This window comes from Thunnus thynnus, chromosome 18, assembly GCF_963924715.1.
Source record: "Thunnus thynnus chromosome 18, fThuThy2.1, whole genome shotgun sequence".
Lineage (NCBI taxonomy): Eukaryota > Metazoa > Chordata > Actinopteri > Scombriformes > Scombridae > Thunnus > Thunnus thynnus.
In genome coordinates this window covers 24095530-24116813 of record NC_089534.1, presented here as the reverse complement: position 1 = coordinate 24116813, position 21284 = coordinate 24095530, and the positions used below count along the sequence as shown (strand labels likewise).

The 21284-nt window shown below is 39.2% G+C and overlaps 1 protein-coding gene across 1 annotated transcript; it reads left to right on the top strand.

Moving 5' to 3' along the window:
- The first annotated feature begins 304 nt into the window (after positions 1–304).
- On the top strand, positions 305–20692 carry rab10 (RAB10, member RAS oncogene family). Its single transcript, XM_067571737.1, has 6 exons — positions 305–1022; positions 8714–8774; positions 10962–11100; positions 14086–14175; positions 18300–18401; positions 19559–20692. The coding sequence occupies exons 1-6, from the start codon at positions 896–898 to the stop codon at positions 19643–19645; spliced, it is 606 nt and encodes a 201-aa protein (XP_067427838.1). The 5' UTR covers positions 305–895; the 3' UTR covers positions 19646–20692.
- The last annotated feature ends 592 nt before the right edge of the window (positions 20693–21284 follow it).

Below are 21284 nucleotides of genomic sequence, written 5' to 3'. Positions count from 1 at the left end.
ATGAATAACTGAATCACACCCCGGCGGCCTTAGAAAGATCCGCATGAAACCGGCGGCCATGTTGGATCATTCGATACATTTCGTACGGTGAAAGTAATGGGAAAGTTGAGCCAAAATGCCCGAGGAACGTACGCAGTAACGGTTCTGTCAATCTACGGCACGCCCTTTTACCCCTCGTTGTTTGCGAGATTCACCAATCACATCAGAGTGCTGTAAAGATTGACAGCAGTGGCAACCAATTAGAAGGGTCTATTTTGACAGAAGGGGCGGGGGGAAAGGCGTGTCTGTGGATCCAGGGTGTCGCCGCGGTGGCTCCCATTCGAAGGCGACGGCGGTCGTCTATATTTCGGGTTTAATCTGTCCAGAAAAAAAGGCGAAATAACTCCTAACAGTCGGTGAATTTGACACACTTTCACGTTTTTTCCCCATATTCCTCTCGGTCGAGCTGGTGGCGGGGCTCTGGTAATGACGGGGTGTGCCGAGAATTTGAAGTAGCTCGCCGTTAGTTTGAAGAAAGAGTGAGTCGGTAAAAGAGAGAGAGAGAGGAGCCATTTTGTCCCGACTGTGTGGGAGAAAAGAAAGAGTGGAAAAGAGGAATCACACGGGGAGGAGATCCTATTTTTTTGCTTTCTGTTCTCATGCTGTAACGGGGGGAAAACAGTCGGGCTTTGGGAAACATAACTTGTCGGTGTTCGGGCGCGTTATTTGGGGTGGTTTTTATCCGACTAGCTTGCCAAGCTAATCAACAAATCCCAGATTGTTAACTGTTAACAGGCAAGAAAAGCGGGGCGGTTGGTCCGGTTGGCTAAGGAGCTGGCTTTAGACTTCACAAAAGCGTGCTAGGTTATCAATTTTTTTTCTGTATCTGGCTGGGTGAATACAAGCTGTTTTTTCAATGGCGAAGAAGACGTACGACTTGCTGTTCAAGCTGCTTCTGATCGGAGACTCGGGCGTGGGGAAGACCTGTGTGCTGTTCCGCTTCTCTGACGACGCCTTCAACACAACCTTCATCTCCACCATAGGTAAGAGTGGCCAGGGCCCACAGTCGCTGGCTGGATTATGTGTTGTTACGACTGTTTCTTGGGGTTCTTTAACCCCAATAGGAACGAGTTTGACAGCTACCCTGCAGCTGGAAATGGTAGGCAGGATATCAGCATGGACTAGGCCTGCACAGGTTAGCTGTAAGGCTAGTTTGTGCAGCTTTTCGAGCTCCTAACTAAACCCCTCTTCACCCCTGATAGAACTGACTGTGACTTTAATAACATAACATGACTATTATTTTGATTTAGCCTGCCAGTTATGGCAAGTAAAACCAGTTCAGGTGCTAGACGAATTGCTGTCAAGTTGATCCAGTAAGCTAACTAGGCTAGTAGCAGTTCAGGGCCGTGCCATGTAACTGACAGGCTTTTACATCTCATTATCAACACATATGACTGTACGAATGTGCAAAGAACATACTTAATTTTGAATAACAATTAAGTATGGAAAGAAATCTCTGGATGTTAGTCAAGTAAAGCCCCTTAAAAGCAAGAAGTGGAAGAAGTATTTAGATCTTTAATTTACAAAAAAGTTGTAATACCAGAGTATAGAAATGTTTAATTACAAGTAAAAGTCATGCTATGAAAATGTAACTTACATGAACTGGAAGGCTTTTACTTCTCAATTAATTGTTAAGAGCATACTTAATTTTGAATAACAATTAATTATGGAAACAATCCCTGGATGTTAGTTAAGTTTTTCTCAAGGTGATATAGACATCACTCAAGTGAAGCCCAGAAAGCAAGAGGTGGAAGAAGTATGTAGAAATGTTATTTTCATAAAAGTTGCAATACCAGACAATAGAAATGTTTAATTACAAGTTAAAGTCCTGCCTTCAAAATGTGACTTAAAAGTATTATCAACAAAATATACTGAAGTAGAACTGAAATGATAAGTCGATCAAAAGAAAAATAATCAGCAGCAATAATAATCGATTAATCATGTCAGTGATTTTTTTCAAGCAAAAAACACCACAGATCCTCTAGTTCCAGACTTTGAGATGACATGTATATTTTATAACATTATAATTGACTATTTTTGGGTTTTTGGACTATGAGTCAGACAAAAAAGATATGTGAAGATGTTATCTTTGGTTCTGGGAAATTAAAAGACAGTGATTCATGACTTTTTGACATTTTATAGACTTAACTAAACTAATTAATCGATTAGTGAAAAAACATTTGGTAGATAAATTGTTAAGGAAAATAATTGTTAGTTGCAGCCCTAACTTGAAGTATCAAAAGTAAAAGTACTTATCGTATAGAATGACTTGTGTCTGAACTGTCATTACTGATACTGGTGGTGGTGGTGGAGCAATTGTTGCTTTGTCTCATCTAGAGAAAAGGATCATATATTTTAAGAAGTTCATGTGTTTTGTGAGTAAAATCTGAATATGCAGTGTAACTGTAACTGTCAAACAAGTTTAGTAGAGTAAAATGTACCTTGTTTCCCTCTGAAATGTAGTGCAGTTGAAGTATAAAGTAGCATGAAACGGAAAAAAACTACTACAAGTACCTCAAAAGTATTCCTAAGTACAGCGCTGCAGTACATGTGCTTTGTTACTTTCCACCAGTGCTCAGACGAGAACTATAAACAATTCATCATGGTGGCATCATCAGCTTTTTTCCCCCCTCTGTTGTCTACGCATGCGTCCGACATCATGCTCACATGAGTCAAGTGTCAAACTATGTCAAATCCCTGCACGGCTCGAACGAAGGCTCCATTTACTCCTGTTGCTTAAGATCAGTGCTGAGTAATAATGTAATGTTAGACGTGTTTTGCAGGTCCGCATGAACCTGACTGTTGGCAACGCTTCATATCCTTGATCTCCTGATTGAGCTTTAATTTCAAGCCCAGTTCCTAGTAACTCAAGTGTTGACAACTCCTCCTGACTGTATGCCTAAGAACACACAACCATAATGGGCAGCAGTGTTCCCAGTGGCATCCAGGGTAGATTAGATTTGTTGAGGTACAGCAATGAACCAGCCCTCTGTTGTGAAGCTCTCCGTCACACGTATATATTTGTTTATGGTGCACATGTTTTGTCTTGCAATCTAATGTGTGTATGTTGGTGTTCATTTCTTTCTGGGACCCAGTTTTGTCTCTCAGAAATGTAGTCAGAGTCTGTAGAGGGACTTCAGAGAGAACATTATGGTGATTATGTGGTATATTTGAGTTCAGATCATCATATTAGATCTTCTACTTTAGTCAGTTCAGAGGAAAGATTTGTGATGATGGTCAGATGCAGACTGACATTTTCTCCAGCAATTAAAGACCAGCAGTAACCTTTGCTCCTGCTGGGGTGCTTTCCCCTGCCAAGTTGAGTAGTAAGTCAAGTATTTTAGTACTTGTAAGCATTTACAGCAACTGCGGGTGTTATCTATCCTCACTTTAAGAAAAATTTAATTCAACTACACAGTTTTTATCTACTCTAAAGCAAAATTTTAGAAGACGCTTCAAAACACCTGTTTCACATAGCAGTTCATGTTGTGGTTTACAGTCTGTAAGTGATTGACCTTATTTAAGCGAGGCTCACATTGTCACGTCATCACTACTGTAAACTCAGGGGTTTTTTTCTTCGATTCATCCAAAAACTCAAATAAATGTAGGACAAACATTTATAAGTTATTCAGCAAGTTATTTAAAGTATCCAGCTGACAAGAAACAAGCATGATCACAGTGTCTAAACTGATGCTGTACTTGACAGTCGTTGCTATGATATCATTTAGGAAGTGTTCACTTGTGGGGTTTCCACCTGAGCTTGTGTGAATCTGTGACAAGTCAAGAGATACCGGTTTTCTAGCAAGAATTGCAAACATATAATTGTGCTCATGTCGGTAGGTTGGTTAAAGAGTCCCTTAAAGCTACAACACTGTTCTCATTCAGGCACAAGCTTCTTTCTCGTCTTTGTTCTGCTTCTTCTGTATTCAAAACAAAGCAGCGTGCAGCATGATAAGCACTACTGCTTCATAACTTAAACATATGTAAAACATCATCTTTCAGCACATCATATAATCCAAACTTGGAATAGTCAGCAAACTCTGATCGTTGACAACATGAATATGTGAACTTATTCTGTTATTGATTTTTAGATATTGCACTGCCCAAGTTGACATACTGACTGTCAGGGAAGTAAAGAGCCTTTTGTTTTACTTCTTGAAATAGCCGGAGCCTTTTGAGAAGTATGCACTACCTGGCAGTAAAAGGATATTTGATCAATTTATTGTTTGGTGATAATTCATGTAGGTAGGGCTGGGACGGTATTTGTTTTGTTTTTTTTCCTCAATACAGATACCATGAGAAATAAAACATCAAGCCAGGTTTTCTGTTAAAACTGTTAACTATTTGTACTTGCTTAAATAAATACAACTAAAATATACAGAAGAAAAATAAGGTTCAATTAAAAATGCTGTATTGAATTTCACAATGTTTATTAGGAATATCTGCAATATGATGGGTTCATCACTACCATCTCATGTTTCTTGTCCAAGCATTTATAGATTCTTGGCAAAACTATTTGTCTAAATATATAATGACATTTAGTAAACAGTTAACATTCAACAATCATGTAAATGTAGTAAATAACATCACATAAATAAAAAGAAAGGAAATATGTATTCTTACTGTACATGTAATTGTATATTAGGCGTTACTTTAATGTCTGACGTTTATAACACAAACACATTGACGACATCACTGCTGACTAGTTAATACAGATCAATTTGATGCTAGAAACTCAGATTAACTTAGCTAACTGAATGTTATCTTGTAGCTTGTGGAGGATAAAGATGCGTACTGTTTGCACGACTTTATAACTAACTTAAACAACTTGGAGAAACGTGTTACACGCTAGTATCCATACCAGCTTTACATGGGATGTGTGATGACAATAATAGTCCCCCTGAACGTTAATTCCGCGCTACAGAGTTCTGTCACGTGAGTACAGTCACTTTACTTTGCAAACACTATTAACACTAACATATACTGATATAAATTCTCTGTCTGCTACACTCAGAAACTACATATGAGTATGTTGTTGTGTCACACTGGATGTAGCTTTTGGTAATGAACCTGGAGCCGGAGTTGTTGAAACCTGCGTTTTCATGCGTTGGCCACATTCACTCACATGGCTAGTTTTCAAGTGTGCAGCTACACATCGATTGCAAATCTTGCACAGTATATTCTTCTATGCAGCGTCCGCTTTTAAAGCCATCTGACCAGGCACCTGTTTGGGAATTAAATCCTCGTGGGTTTCAGCACTGGTACTCGCCTCGGACTGCATCTCGGCCTTACAGCATGACAACATGAACTGACATAGCCACCATACGTGAATAACGTGGTTTGATACATTACGTTTATTTTTACCTCTCAATCAAATTGTGCCACTTTCTTTCTAAATATATTAAGTTTAGCTTGCTAATTCTGTCGTACAGTTGCTTTTAAAAAATTTTGGCAAACAATTGTGTAATAACCAAATACCATTTGACGAAGGTGTTACAAAAATGCATACCTTCACATGAATCAATACCGGTATGCTTTAAAATCAGGCAGACCGCCCAGCCCTACATGTAGGTATGCAACAAAAAATATTTTCATCATTGATTATTCCTCTGATTATTTTCTTGAGTAATGTTTTAGTTTACAAAATGTCAGAACAGTGAAAAGTGTCCATCACACTTTCTAATGACATCTTCAAATTAAAGATATTCAATTTACTATCACATACAGTAAGATGAAAAGAAAAGCAGCAAACACTCACAACTGAGAAGCTGGAACGAGGTACTTTTTTGTAGTTTTTGACCAGTTTTCTGTAGATTGACTAATTGATTTGTTTCACCTCTAAATATATGGTTAGTGGGCAGTTTCACTTATAATTTACTAAATATGAGCTTAAGGAATATCAACAGAAGTCTCTCAGTGTATGATCTACTTTTGCTTCTCTATGATTAGTGGTTTCATCTCTTTGCTCGGTATTTTGTTGGCTACAATGGTTTTGAATGTTTTGGCACACAACACTGTGGATGCAACAAATAACTAAAGTAAAGTTGTCATAGCACTGTAGAGCAGCGAATACAAAACGTGTAGTCATAACATTGCGAGAATCCATCTGACCAAACAACGTCATAGAGTTTACAAAAAAATGAATACGCTTTACTTTTAGAAAAGGCCATGACGCATAAATCAGGTACAGCCCTTGTTACTCAAGTCTAAACTTGAAAGTCTGAAGGGAACAAGAACTTAAGGGTGAAACAGCAGAACCAGGACATGTGAAACAGGAGTGTGTTCTTCCTCTGACACAGTACTCATACCTTTGGAGACAGAGATGCACAGCTGCTTCTCAAAATACCCCCACCGGAAAACCCCCCTCTCTCATCACTCACTCATCCTCATTTCCAGTGTGTCTCTGTCTCACTCCCCCCCCCCCCCCCCCCCCCTGTGTATCAGAGGTTATGCATATTAAGAGGGCTGAATATGCATAATGTTGCGATCTGAAATCTCTTTCCACAACACATCATGAATTTTAAATGGAAACTGGCGAGATGGCTGCATTGGAATTCATACTTGTGGAAGGAATGGTTCCTCTGGGATTAAAAAGAAAGCCGGCCATAAAGCTTGTACTTTCTGTTTAAGATGTCCAGTTCTACACTGGGCTTTCATGCAAAGTGTGCCCATTTTTTTCCAGTGAAACAGTGAAACATTCGATAAATGTGCGATTGCACAATACACATACTTTCTTGACAACTTGCCAGCGCACCCCACCAGGAAAAAACAGATTGACTCAGTATTTTTACGCCTCACTAGGAACACACAAATATTACGTCATTCCCGATGAGCCTGATTTTTGGGAATTCAACTTTTGGTTGTCGAGAAATTATATCCGCTTTTACTTTACTATCCCAAATATTTAATGCCAGCATTGCAGAATCCTTGCTCGTGTTTTAATGTTTTGGACGTAAAATATCAATGTAGGAATAGCTTATGTCCCGTTTGCAAAACTTCTCCTGCGTCTTTGTCTCTTTTTGTTGCTACCCGACTATATATTTATTTCCCTCCCTCCATCTCTCTTGGGTGTGCATAATATTTAGTGAGTCACACTTTGGCAGCCAGTTGCTTCATTATTCTATGGCCCTGCCCCACCTAGAGCACAGCTGTTTCTGGGACTTTTTAACCAACCACAACTCCTGACCAGAGCTGAACTGATGGCTCAGTATTTAACAGGAAAACACAACTTCATGGCCAAAAGTAAAAACACTGATGAATCAGCCTTTTAAATGTCCCCATATATGGCTTTATGATCATGACTAGAATGAGAATCCTGGGTATTTTACAAAAGGCTTTACAGTAGAGCTGAATCTATTAGTTGATGAGTCGATTTTAGTTTTTGACAGAAAATTAATTGGCACTGTGCAAAGAAGCAAAAAGTTCATTGGTTCCAGCTTCTCAAAGGTGAATAGTTGCAGTTTTTTTAGTCTTTAATTATGGTAAATTCAGTTTTGGATTGTTGGTTGGCCAAAACAAGCAATTGGAAAATGTCACCATTGACTCTGGAAAAACTTTGCAGGACATCTTTTTGCTATTTTCTGGCATTTTTATGGACAAAATGATTAATTACCTTATCAAGATCCTAGAAGATTAAGATAAACAGATTCAGTAGACAAGCCTAACCCTTAATTTGCAGCTCTAATTAGGACTATTTGTTTAAATTTCACTCGCAGCTGGTAGAAGTCAGATGGTCTAAATCTGAAGAATGTTAATAAAAGCAAATAATGGTTTTGTGGTGCCAGAAATCCTGAAGTTCATTAACAGGGTTGCAGTAACATGATTTGCTCGCCTGTTTCGGGAAATAGCAGTTTAAAAAAAAAAAAAAGATTTTAAAGGAGATGACAAGTAAAGTAAAATATTTAAGACAGCAGGCCAAGAAAAACTTGAAGCCAATCAAGAAAACTTCAGTACAGTCAGCGGTGCATCCTTGTATCCAGTATAATCAAGTCCAACCAATACGGAAACTGAAATAAGTTTAAATAAGTCTTGTTTCCACTGCTGAATAGGCTCTTATTTGTAAAATTCAGAAACACGCACACACAGGAAAAACTGAGTCTGTCCTCTCACTGCACCGTCAGTCAGCTCCAACCTAAAAGGGGAAAAAAAAAAAGAAACTAAAGGCTGCAACGTCATACATCACTTATGCACTTAAAATATGCCAGCTTAGCCATTGTTCCAAACTGTCTTAGGTTTTACAGTAATGAGGTTATTACAGTGCATGTAAACATGCTCTCAGTTTTCCTGCCTTAACCTGGTTTTCTCTCAATAACCTGGTTTGTTTGTTTGTGTGTCCATTGTGAGCCAGCTGCTGATCCCACAGCTGTCTGCTGATAGGCTTAAGCTCCTGGCATGACACTGCAGAATCAGGAAGACATAATGTTATTGTCTCTCTGATGGAAACACTTGTCACTTACTTTCCATTTCCTTCTACAAAACGTCTTTCTGTGGCTGGTTCTGATTCTGTATTGTTGGTGTTTCTTGCCGGGTTTCTGTGTTTGCATCTGTGCCAGGGTCTCTGTTCGTAGACCTTCACTTCTCCATTAATCTCTTCCCTATTGTCAGTGCTAGTGGTGCATATATTTTTGATAGATGTTGTGTACGCTTATGCTTACTATGTCTTTTTGTTTTACAGGAATAGACTTCAAGATCAAAACTGTTGAATTACAAGGAAAGAAGATCAAACTACAGATCTGGTGAGTCAATTATCTGTTATGATCCATGTCTTTTTTGTTTGTAAACCCGTGTCAAGGCTCGGTTTGTACTTGTGTCCAAGCAGAAGTGTGCAGGGCTGAAAAATACACTGACAATATAAGAGTCATCTTTCAGTTTAGCCTGTTTGTGCCTTGTTACATCATAGTGAAACATCTGTTTGACATACCTCCCACAAGCCCAGAAATATGCTAGAACAGGAAATGGTCATCAGTCCATCAGGAGGTCTGCTGCAGGGTTATCATTGTAGTCCACAACTGCTGCTTTTCCCCCCAACTGACAGATTTGAACAGCTTCCTTTACAAAATGTTAAACAGTAAGACTGCAACTACCAGTTATTTACATGAGATTAATCTGTCGATTTTTCTCAATTAGTCGATTAATCCTTTAGACAATGACATGTGAATAAAATGTGAAGAAATAGCATTCACAGTTTCTCAAAGGCCATGTTGATGTCTTCAAATTGTTTGTTTTGGCTCAGTAACAGTCTAAAATGTTGAGGTATTACATTAACTGTCATGAATGAAAAGGAAAAACAACAAATCTTCACATTTGAGAAGCTGGAACCATTAAATATTTGGCATTTTTGCTTGAAAAATGATGGAAGCAATTAATCAAAATAATTGCCAATTAATTTTCTGATGATTGACTAATTGACTTATCGTTGCAGCTCTATTAAACACCAATACTTAATCACCTAAACACTGAACTCTAATTCATAGGTGAGATTTGATCAGATTGTATATTGGCCTGCAACTAACATTATCTATTAACCTTTCCAAACAATGTCAGTTAAAAAGTGAGTAACTATATATATATATATATATATATATATATATATATATATATATATATATCTCTGATACTGTCCAGTAGGCCTCTTCTGCGGTCGCTGAATGTATTTCAGTCTCACATTACTTCTTCTTCTCTTCCTGTCCAAGCGCATTATATCTGGATTTTATCTTCACTATGTAGCCAGAGGCGTGGTCATGCTCGCCACTTGAACAAAGCCAGTTAATAACAATGGATTATTTTAAAGATGATATTGAAACAAAAGTTGTTTGAGTTGCTATTGTGCACCTGGTGATTCAGGCCTTCTTCTCTTTTTCTGTATCAGCAGTGATAGATGGATGTTGGCAGGGTTTCCCCAGATAGGAAAATGTCATAGTTGAGGTGCATGCTAGTGTAAATGTGTGAGGGACATGGTTAGCCTGCAGGGGATTTTGATATATGGTCCAGGTTCAATGTGACTTGTAAGGTTTGGCAGGCTTCTCAAGTCAAGTATAGGCTTTATTTCAACTTTTTCCTCTGGGCCTCAAGACAGATTTTCTGATCAGAGTTGTGCTAGTGAGGCATTAAAGGACCAGTGTGTTAGATTTAGGGGGATCTATTTGCAGAAATGAAATATTCATAAGTATGTATTCATTAGTGTATAATCACCTGAAACTAACAATTGTGTTTTTATTGCCTAAGATTGAGTCCTTTATATCTACATAGGGAGCAGGTCCTCTTCCATGGAGCCCGCCATGTTGCACCGCCATATTTTTACAGAACGGACCAACCAAACACTGACTCTAGAGAGGGCCTTTAGTGTTTTTTGTGAGTTTTGTGGCCACTGTAGGTTCTCCTACACGCTTGAAAGGGGAGGGGGAGGGTAGATGCTGCTAGATGCCACTAAATCCTACACACTGGTCCTTTTAAATGATTAGACTTTTTCTACCTCTATTGGTGACCAAAATGATTACATTATAACAACACGACACCTCTTTAGCACACCTTAAGCGGTATAAATAACGTAGTTACACTTTCCTAGTAGAGCTCTACCAGAAGTACAGAGCTAATGTATCTCAGTGCTAAATAATAGAATAGTAGTACTCTTGTTTGCTTTCTGGGCTTGAACATAACTATTGTAGCTGAAATGTGTTGTGATTTGCATGAATGGAAACGAGAAATCTCAGCATCTTATGAAGTAATTGTTGAGTCATTGGTATTGATCAACAACCCCCTCCCTCAACAATACCCTGCAGGTATTTTGTGGCCAATTTCAGCTGTGATGCATTGAAAATCGTTACTGTTGCTGAACCATTTATTGTTTGGGTTCAGGGGTGGAATAAATACAAGAAAACAAAGAAATCCAATATCTGTGTCTTTGTGTGTGTGTGTGTGTGTAGGGACACAGCGGGCCAGGAACGGTTCCACACCATCACCACCTCCTACTACAGAGGAGCCATGGGCATCATGCTGGTCTACGACATCACCAACGCCAAGAGCTTTGAAAACATCAGCAAATGGCTGCGCAACATTGATGAGGTGAGACTAAAACCTTGTCAGTAAGAGATCATGACAGGATTTTTGCAGTTTTTTTGGGAACTTTGTGCTTTTGCATTTCTTGTTTTTCCTCTTAGCCGTAGTGGAAAAAGTGACAAATACTTAAAGGGAATGTAGCCAGTATGGCTAACAATCTGACTGACCTGTCTGCAGTACGTCTGCACTACGCTGCCTGACTTTTAAAACACTGACTTTGTGTGGAAACGATTTGCATCCACACCAATGTTCCAGTTCGTTTTAGTAGTAACCTCTACTCACAGTGAAACACCTGAACTACATAAAACAGATTCATCTTTGCCCTCTTTTCAGTTGACAACCAACAACAAAACAGCCAACAGCTGAGAAGGAGTAGGACAGACAGCCTGGCTTCCCAAATCACTATTTTATGCTCTCAACGTCATCCAACAAAATCAACATCAATACAGGTTGTGGCAGCGGCTGTGCTGTGTCATCGGCTGAATGAACATTTAAAATGAGCGATCACAGAGAAAGTTAGAGAAGACAGAAAGTTGCCGCCTATGCTGGGCAGCTGCAGCCAGATAATCTGCCGAGCCCGTTCAATCTCAGCTCAGTCCCCGCCTACTCTCTGTTATCACTTATGTTGTGTTTAATACAGCCAAATTCACAAAATAGATGGTCTCATTAACCTACTTTTCTGTTTTTGTTGTCAGACAACAAAGCGAGTATATGACATAGTGATTTTATTGTGGGTCATAAACAATATAATAAAAGGTGAATAAATTCACTCTGAAGCTGATGCACTGCGACGATAAAATCATTTTATAATCTCGACGACGTCTGACACAATCAACATCATTCTGACAACGGCTGCGCTGAATATTAAGATATATTGACATTTAAAATGATCACAGAGGAAGCATGGGGCGACTTAAGGTTGTCCTCTTAACTGCCACGCGGACCCTCACTGAGCAGCTTACGTCATCGTTTTACAAAAGCTCAGTTTTGACCGAACACACTGAAGCACCAAGCCGGCAAGGAAGCGTAGCCTCATGTACGCAGCATTTAGTGACGTCAGACTCAGGCCTGATATTCCAAAACGATTTGGTGATTAACTGTAGAGACAAGCTGTCTGTAACATATGGTCACTTTGTCCTGCTGCTGAACCCACCTCTGTAGGAAGTAACCGTGCCTCTTTTACAGCTTCCATCTCGCTGTTGCTTTTATTTCTATGTAGGTGTTTTATACCACTAACTTACTCTTTATCTTAGTGCTTTCTACTGTCTTAATCCTACTAATTGATAGCTCATTATCTATTAACTGTAATACTGTGTTGCTCAGTATGAAGGTGTGGGGGTGTCAAGTGAAGCAGATTTGTTCAAACTGCCTGGCACTGCTTTGGTCTGGTATTCCATCTTGTAATTTTTCTCTCGCCATTGCTGTTAAAGAGCTTCTGGAAAGGAAACACAAACATTTCCTGCAAACTAAGACCTTCCTAATGTCGTACCTCTGTGTGTGAGACTTTGTTGTAGCGTCTACAGAAGCCAAATAGGATGCAGGGATTTCTGTTCCTTGGAGAGTTGTATGAAAACTAGAGCTGGGAATCGCCACTGATTTCCCACATCGATTTGATTCCGATTCACAAGGTCCTGATTTGGTTTTCGATTCGATTCGATATTGATTCAGTGAGGGATATTTCAGTCACAAGACCAATTCTGCTTGGATATGAAAGAGATTCTCAGAGAACTACTGCTGTAAAATGTACAAGGAACCCTCTAATCTGGTGCATTATTAAAAATATTAATGTTAACATTAAGAATTGACCCCAAAGCAGTTACATTAATATACTTTTATTTAACATGACCAACATATTACAGCACTCAACACAATATAGTACAACTCGACAGACTCTACAGTCAGTGATTATTGAATGACTTTAGTGCAGTATATGAACTTAAGATTTGAAATCGAATCTCCAGGCAACCAGTGTAAATAAATACAAACATACCTGATGTAAACATCACTAATAAGTCAGGAAAACATACTTTGTCTGACAAAGCTTTTCCTCCATTTTGCATATTTGCATATGGCTTTGCTTTTGTCCGACTCTTCTCTGTTTTCATAGTTTTTAAATCCGAAATGAATCCAGACATCTCCCTGTAGGCTCGGCGGTGCTGTCAGTGGAGCAGCTCCTGCCATGTTCAACTCGTTGCATAAAGGCTGGCCACACAAGACTAACGGAGTTAAAGCTTCACGCATCCACGGGAAGAGGCATACATTAAAAGATCGATTTTAGGATTTTATGAATCTATATTGGATCATTCAAACGAAGCTTCGTTTAAATCGGATAATCAAATTTTTTGAACCCAGCCCAATTAAAATAGTCTAGATCAGTGGTTTCCAACCTTTTTGACCCCAGGGCCCTTAAAACAAAGCTGTGTTTACTTGGAACCCTGTGTTTACTTCAGCACAGGTTGTTTACGCAAACAAGTTGTAGCCAGTTTAACAAAAAACTGATTCGATTGTGTCATTTCAATATATTTTTAGAGAATTGAAGGGATAAAATAATCCAGAAACATTAAAGTAATAAAGTTACGATGAGAGTAAAGTCTAAAAATCTATTTCTTTTGCAGAAATACTGATGTTTGTATATCCTGTTAATCCTCTCATGACCCCTCAGATTTATCTTGCGGCCCCTTCTGGTCGGGAACCATTGATCTAGATCACTGAGTGCGAAGTGGAGTTGTTGTTACCAACCAGTTCTGGCATTTCTCAGATAGACAAATGCAATCATTTCCAGATGGAAAGTACCATCAACTGAAAAATCTGGAAAGTAACTGACTCACATACTCTCTCACTCAGCCGGCCTGCCCCCTGATGGACATTAGGTGCTTTGAAATGTTTCTAGATAACCTGTTAATAACCTGCGTATGTGTTTCATTGATTGATTGGTTGTTGCAGATATGAAAATGTAATCTAATTCTACTCTTTCTTCTTTATGTATTTCAGCACGCAAATGAGGATGTCGAGAGGATGCTGCTAGGCAACAAGTGTGACATGGAGGACAAGAGGGTCGTACCAAAAGCTAAGGGGGAGCAGGTAAGATGGTGCAGTCCTCTGCAGCTATTTTAACATTGAAAGTTAGAAAACACAATATGAAGTAGTAGGACAGAGCATTAAAGAATGTTGTAATGTATAAATACACTGTATAATGCACGAAGGATAAATGAGGTATTATTGTGAAAATAGTGTGGAAGATTTACTGTATAGTGGCACTTATAAGCTGCTATTTGTCTTAACGTGCCATAAAGGCTTACTGCAGCAACTCAGCTAGCTGACAACTACTCAAACAACATAGTTTGTTGGGACATATGCCGTCTGAATAGAACACCCTCTGGATAAACAATGAAGAATATATCATTTAATTTTGTGTTTTGATGTCAAAATTAAATCTGCTACGTACAATTAATTTCTGAACCGCTGTATGTAGCAGGTACATGGGAATGGTTTGTACTTTGAATTAGTAAGATTTCTAACTAGAAAGTGTAAAGGTTTCAAAAAGGCTGGACAGTAGATTTGCCTTGAGCAAGTCTGTCGACACCAGGCTTCTTGTAGTGGTGGGTAATTGACGAATTTACTTTGTAACTGATTAATCTTTGAAAATAACTAGTGTTGCAAGGTTGCCAAGGGTCTGGAAAGTACTTGAAAGTGCTTGGATTTAAACAAAAAAATTTAAAAAAGTCAAGACCTTGAAAGTGCTTGGATTTACCGAGCAATAAAGAGGTCTTTAAAAGTGCTTGGATTTATCCTACTGGAATCTCTGAGTTTGAGCCTTGTGCGCTCCGACATCTCAGAATTCGTCCGTGATTCCATTTTTATACATCTGGACTGCTGGTTGATACATTTTCTCCGCGTAGGCTACAAGCATACAGCGATTTGGCGCAAGCTATCATCAAGTATGCCAACCACGACTAGCTATCGGGAGAAAATGATGAATGAATGTGTGTGCTCAATGTTGAAATAATTAATTATGCAGTGTGTTCAGATGCTGCGGTCAATACATTGTGTTTTAATTTGGTTTTTTTTTCCGGCTTTATTGCTGAAACACGTATTACCACTCGTCAGCACTGGTAAAAGGAAGCGCAGGGCTTGGATTAAGAGTCCTTGACATGATCACTGCCCACAACATCTTCAGACCTTCCAAACCCCGTTGCGAGTGGTGCAAACGCTGCAGGAGAAGAGGGAAGAGAGCCGGGATTAGAGCTAAGCTAGCCAAGCTAACCCAGTTTGGACCTAAGACTGCTCCTGGCTAATATCTGGTTGCAGGAAAATGGAATGGACGAAATGTGACTCAGCCTGACCAAGCAACAGGAAATCAGAGACTGTTGTGCCCACATCTTTACAGAGACCTGCCTCCATCATAACACCCTGGATCAAGCTATTGCACTTGACTGGCGGACCGGTACTCCGAGCTGACAGAACACAAGCTGAGGGGAGGCGGACTCTGTGTTTACATCAATGCTGCTTGGTGCTCAAACGCAGTCAAAGTTGATGGACAGTATTTCCCAGATGTTGAACTTTTAATGTGAAGATGAAGACCGAATTATCAACACTATCTTGTTGCTGCTGTTTACTTTACTCCAGACGCATATTCAAAAGATGCGCTACAGTATTGTTTCCTTGGTGTATATTGTTTCATTTTGTTTATTTATTTTATTTATTTAATTATTTCTATGTGTTCTATGTGTGTGTAACATGAAGGGACTGTAACTTACATTTCGTTGTGCAACCCTGTGTTGTAAAATGACAAATAAGTTACCTTGACACCTTGATGTTCACACCACAAAATTATAGCCTTTGTTTTGTGTCACATCAGATAGCGTTGTATAGTCTAAAGCTCATGCTCTGTCTTTTGATATTAGCTAGCTTGCTAAGTTTTGAACATAGAAATAACTGTCACTGATGTTGACCCGACTAGTAAGAAGGAATGAAAACAGATGAACAAGGAAGTGGTCATGGCTGAACTGCCAGTGGTAGACTACTCAATTAGATTAAAATGACTTTTGTGTAGTTTACACGTGCCTGATGAACACGCAATTGTGTGAAGCAACATGTCAGAAATGTGAAAATATGAAGGAGTATTCAGGGACAGGATAGCTAGACAAAGGTATGCTGGTTTACAGCAAATTGTGCTGGGTGTTGTTGGTTGTTGGTCATTTGACTCCCAAAAAATTCAACATTGTGCATTGTATGTAGTGTATTCGTGTCTCTGCATCGAGGCTAGGCCCAAAGTGCGTGCCCTCCTCCCTGCCTCCCCCCATCAAATGTAATGGGAGCGCTTTTTTCCCATACTTCCAGCATTGTTCAGCATGCCTGGCAAATGGCAGTTCAGTGACCTGTGGTTGCTCAACCCAAACTACAAATGGCTGCTAGAAGTCCCAAATGATATATACTTGGCAAAATGCAGTGTCAGCAAAAAATATATCAAACTGGAGACTGTAGGCGAATCCTCTCTCAAAAGCCATGTGAAAGGAGAAAAACACAAGCACGCAGAGAGAGGACTTTCATATGGGAAGCTATGCTATATTTTTGGCCAGACCGCAGAGCAGGTCAGCTCTATAAATGCAAAAGTCTGTCAGTGACTGACTGACTGAGTGATGAAGTTACACCACCAATGGTGGACAGACAGACAGACAGACAGACAGACATGCAGTAGATGTCGAACAGTATATACAAAATACGATGACAAAGTTTCTGATACATGTAGATTATAAAATATATGTGAAGAATGTGGATCCAGGAGGACATTGAACAAGTTCAGCTGTCGCCAAGTGGACCTGAGCCATATGACTTCCTCTCCACCATGGAGACCTGGAAGAGGACCGGCCACAGAAAGAGAAAGAAGAAGAGAAACTCACTCAGCTTGGAGGCCTGTGGGAACAGAAACAGAGTTAGAGAAATGCAGCAGTTATTGGAAAGTTTACAGTTTTATTCTCATCGGAATGACAAACATGGACTCTAAATACCAGAGTTAAGAGATTCATCGAGTCTGAGACCGACACACCGAAAAGATCATGGTAACAGGTGTGAGGCCTGAACTAATCAAAGAATAAACACTAATTATAAGTTTAAGCAAAGAAATGAGTTGAAAGTTTGAATTTAAAGGAAAGGCAAACGTCCTCACTCTCCACGTTTTACAGCTGTCAGCACCTCCACACTTGTGACGTCACAAGACCACACAGTGATAAAAGTTGAGCCAGTTAAGTCTGACAATGACAACTTTATATTCTCTGCCTTACAATCAATGAATTGATTATATCAATATATTGTTTTTAAATGTAGTGGCTAGGCAGGCTCCTGAGCTACACTTATGTCCTTTTGTGTCAGCATGTCTTTCATATGTTTTCTGACTTGTGTATTTTTTATTTATTTTTTTTGTCACTGTGGCGACCAAACTAGTTTCCTCTCTGGTGATAAATACGTTGACCTAATTAAGTTTATCAGGTCTCATTTTTCGGGTTAGGCAGAAAATGAAAATTGCGAAGACATGAATCATAAAAAACAGTTGAATCACTGAATCCTGCTGCAAAAACATCTCCAGGTTTTTACAGCAGTGATCCTTTGCTTCTCTTCTCTTTACGTCTTTGGCAGTTTGTTACAAATGTGCCTGAATTCTTGTGTTTCATGTATTTATGAAGTCAAATGTACAACATTTCTTTAGTATTTTAGCAGGATTTTCCATTATCATCCAGTATGAATGCACCAATAGCAGATGGGGAATGTGTGCGTGTTGTCCGTGGTGACCTCTGCGTTGTGTGACATCACTTACTGTGCATGCTGTCTATTAGTGTATAGACTTCGGTCACTTTATGTAATCTCAAGCGTAACGCTGTGCAATTTCAGTCCGAGCAGAGATCTAATCAGCCAGAACAATTGAAAACATCTGTGTGTGTGTGTGTGTGCAGGGCCTCTGAGATCTCTGGCTCATAAGAAGCAAACTAGCAGTGACTAGTCAGTCTGCAGATTTAGCAACATCAGATACAGATCTGCTTACTCATACACACACACTTACCTGACCAGAACGGTGTGTGTGCACACTTGTAGACGCCAGTGATACCTGATCTCTGTTCTGCACAGCCACTTTATTTTTGGATGACCCCTTGTAAACCGTATCCTCACTGGTGGTTCTAACACTCCTGCCTCCCTTTTTTTTTCTCCCACAGATTGCGAGGGAGCATGGCATTAGGTTTTTTGAGACGAGTGCTAAGGCTAACATCAACATCGAGAAGGCTTTCCTCACGTTAGCAGAAGACATCCTCAGAAAGGTGAGTGTGTTTTCTACTGAAGAAAAAAAAAATCCTAAAATGTTCTGGTTCCAGCTTCTTCAGTGTGAATATTCTCTGGTTTCTTTAGTCTTGTGTGACAGTTAACTGAGCTTGTAGTCAGATGCAAATCATTAGTGGGAGTACATCTAATCTGACTGTAATAACCGCACTCTGCACATTCTGCACAAAAATGGTGACATGAAAAGATCAAATCTGTGTGGAGCAATGAGACTAATGTTAATACATAAAACTAGAGCTGCAGCAATTAGTCAGTCAACAGAATATTACATAATTCATTATTCATTTTTTTTAAAAGAAGAAAATCCTAAAATTTTCTGGTTACAGCTTCTTCAATGTGAATATTTCTTCTTCTGTGACAGTAAACTGAATATCTTTGGGTGGTGGATCGAACAAAACAAAGACATTCAAGGTCACATATTGGGAAAATAAATAATTTAGTTGCAGCCCTATACATACAAAACAAACATAATTGCTATAATTCCTTCACATTTTCCATGTTTTTCCATCATTTGAGGGTTTGACTGGCGCTCTTTTAATTCCGTCAGCTCATTGCACCTTCTTCTTCTTCTGCTAAAGTTGAATGACACCAGACAGGAAGATTATATTATGATGAGCTCAACTGCCAATATTCACATAACAGTAGTGGACGGAAACGCATGCATTTGCATTTTCTTTGTGATTATCTGGAAATTTGGTTGAAATTTGCACTTTATCTTTATTGGTTTTAAATTGTGGATGAACAAACACTTCACATAAAAGTTCATTATTATAGCAAATAATTCATAACAGAAATATGATTTTATTGAGATGATGTTTTTTGTGTTGTCATTACCCTTTTTCTTATTTTGTTGTTTGTATTTATTTATATTTAAAAATATCCATTAGAGACTTCTCTGTAAAGTCTGTGCACCTTTATTGCAATAATTCAAGAGCGGCTCCTAAATCCTGTTCAAATTGACATTTCTCTCTCCACACTTGGATGGAAACTTGTCTACAGAGGGAGGAGGGCTTGTTTATTAACAATAAACACACCTCAGGTGACAGAAGAGTCAGTGTATCATGATGTTCCTCTAATCTAAATGTGTGTGTGTGTGTGTGTGTGTGTGTGTGTGTGTGTGTGTTATGTGCACCAACAGACGCCTGTAAAAGAGCCCAACAGTGAAAATGTCGACATCAGCAGCGGAGGAGGAGTCACAGGCTGGAAGAGCAAGTGCTGCAGTTGAACAACTCCTCTGTTTCACTCACACTAACGCACACAAACACACACACACACACACACACACACACATGCACACACACACATATTCTCTCTCTAACTGCTAACTCTAACTCTCTCGCCCTCTAACCTGTTTCATGAGTTTTCTTGCACACTGACACTCTGTCTCTTTATCGGAATAAAACAATAAACCACTTCACACTTCACGTCTAATCCCCCCCTCCCCCACCCACCCACCCACCCACCCCCTCCATATTCTTCCACTCTCCATCTGATCATTTTTATTTCTGATAAAAACAGAAATCCAGTCACGTTTCTTGTCATTTGTTTTAAAAGGTTGTAAAAAAAGAAAAAAAAAAAAGTGTGAAAAGACAAGCTCATATTTTTAATATTTCCTTTGCCTGAGCTCACCTGGTTGGACACCCTCACCCCCCCTCAACCCCGACCCCCCCACCCACAGCACTCACCTTCAGTCAGAGGAAGTCAAAATAAAAGAAAATCAGACAAAAAAGACAAATGTAGGATTAACATTTTGTACACTTAGTGGGGTTTTCTGTTGTCTAACCGTATTTGGTCATTTACAATTTGTTATCAAGTGACAGAGGCGTGGCTAGCTCCTTTTGTATGTGGGGGTTTATTTTGTCCTGTGCCTTATATGGAAGACAGGGGCGGGGCTGTGTGACGGGCGGAGCCACATCCACCCAATGAAATTACAGTTTAATATTCTGTCGGTTCAGGCTCCCGGAGCCGAGCTGAAGCAGAAGCGTTTGAATTTCTCCTCCAGCCAAGAGAACGGCATTATGTCCTGTTTATTGATGTTTTATTTTTATCTGTATGATTTATTTTTTCTTTTTCCCTATTTTGGGTTGAATTTTTTTTTTTTTTTTTTTTTTTTTTTTTTTCTCCTTGCATGCAGATTTCTTTGGGTTGGAAGCGTTTCTGTAACGTTGTGTAACGTTTGCCACTGGGTAACTGTGGGCGGGAGGTACAGAAGTTCTCTTTGGAAATTCAAACAATTTTGCAGATCCATTAAAAATAAGCTTGTTTAAGTTAACTTGTTTGTCCTCAATGCTGTGCAGTGTGTAGTTTCATGTCTCAACTCGTGTCAGATTGTGAAAAAAAGACATCAGTTCGACATCGAGAGGATTTCTTATAAGTGAGATTTTGGAAGTTTGTGACCTGAGGAGGAGGAGGAGGAGAAGGAGGAAACACTGTAAGAGAAGCTGAGACGTGAGAGTGACCCTGTGTGGATTATTTTTAAAAAACTTCCCAGTTAACATGAACATAAAACATGTCTCATCTGATTTCTTTAACTGTCTTTATAGTAGGAGGCTGACGGAGCTTTCCCTGATAAATATTGGTTTTGCACAAGTCCTTGTTTCTCTGAATTTCAATAACGGAGTGCAAAGTTAGCATTACACATAGAGCAAACTGGTCACATTTATGGGAAGGTTGAAATTAATCAGAATTTTCCTTTAACTCAGTTCCTCTTTACAATTTTATTTATCCCTGTAAGTGCAATAATGCAGCAGCTCACCATCCACATCAACAGATACACTCACAGTAGATACGAAAGAAAGCGACATAATGTCAATCACAAAGCTGAAAACAATTCAAGGTTGTTCTTGTTTTTTTAAAATATGTGG

What these genes read in the sequence shown, in the direction of transcription:
- rab10 (XM_067571737.1), top strand. Translation starts at nt 896, where the DNA reads ATGGCGAAGAAGACGTACGACTTGCTGTTCAAGCTGCTTCTGATCGGA. An exon ending in GGCTGCGCAACATTGATGAG is followed by an intron (nt 11,101 to 14,085) that starts GTGAGACTAAAA and finishes TATGTATTTCAG; the next exon opens with CACGCAAATGAGGATGTCGA. An exon ending in CAGAAGACATCCTCAGAAAG is followed by an intron (nt 18,402 to 19,558) that starts GTGAGTGTGTTT and finishes GTGCACCAACAG; the next exon opens with ACGCCTGTAAAAGAGCCCAA.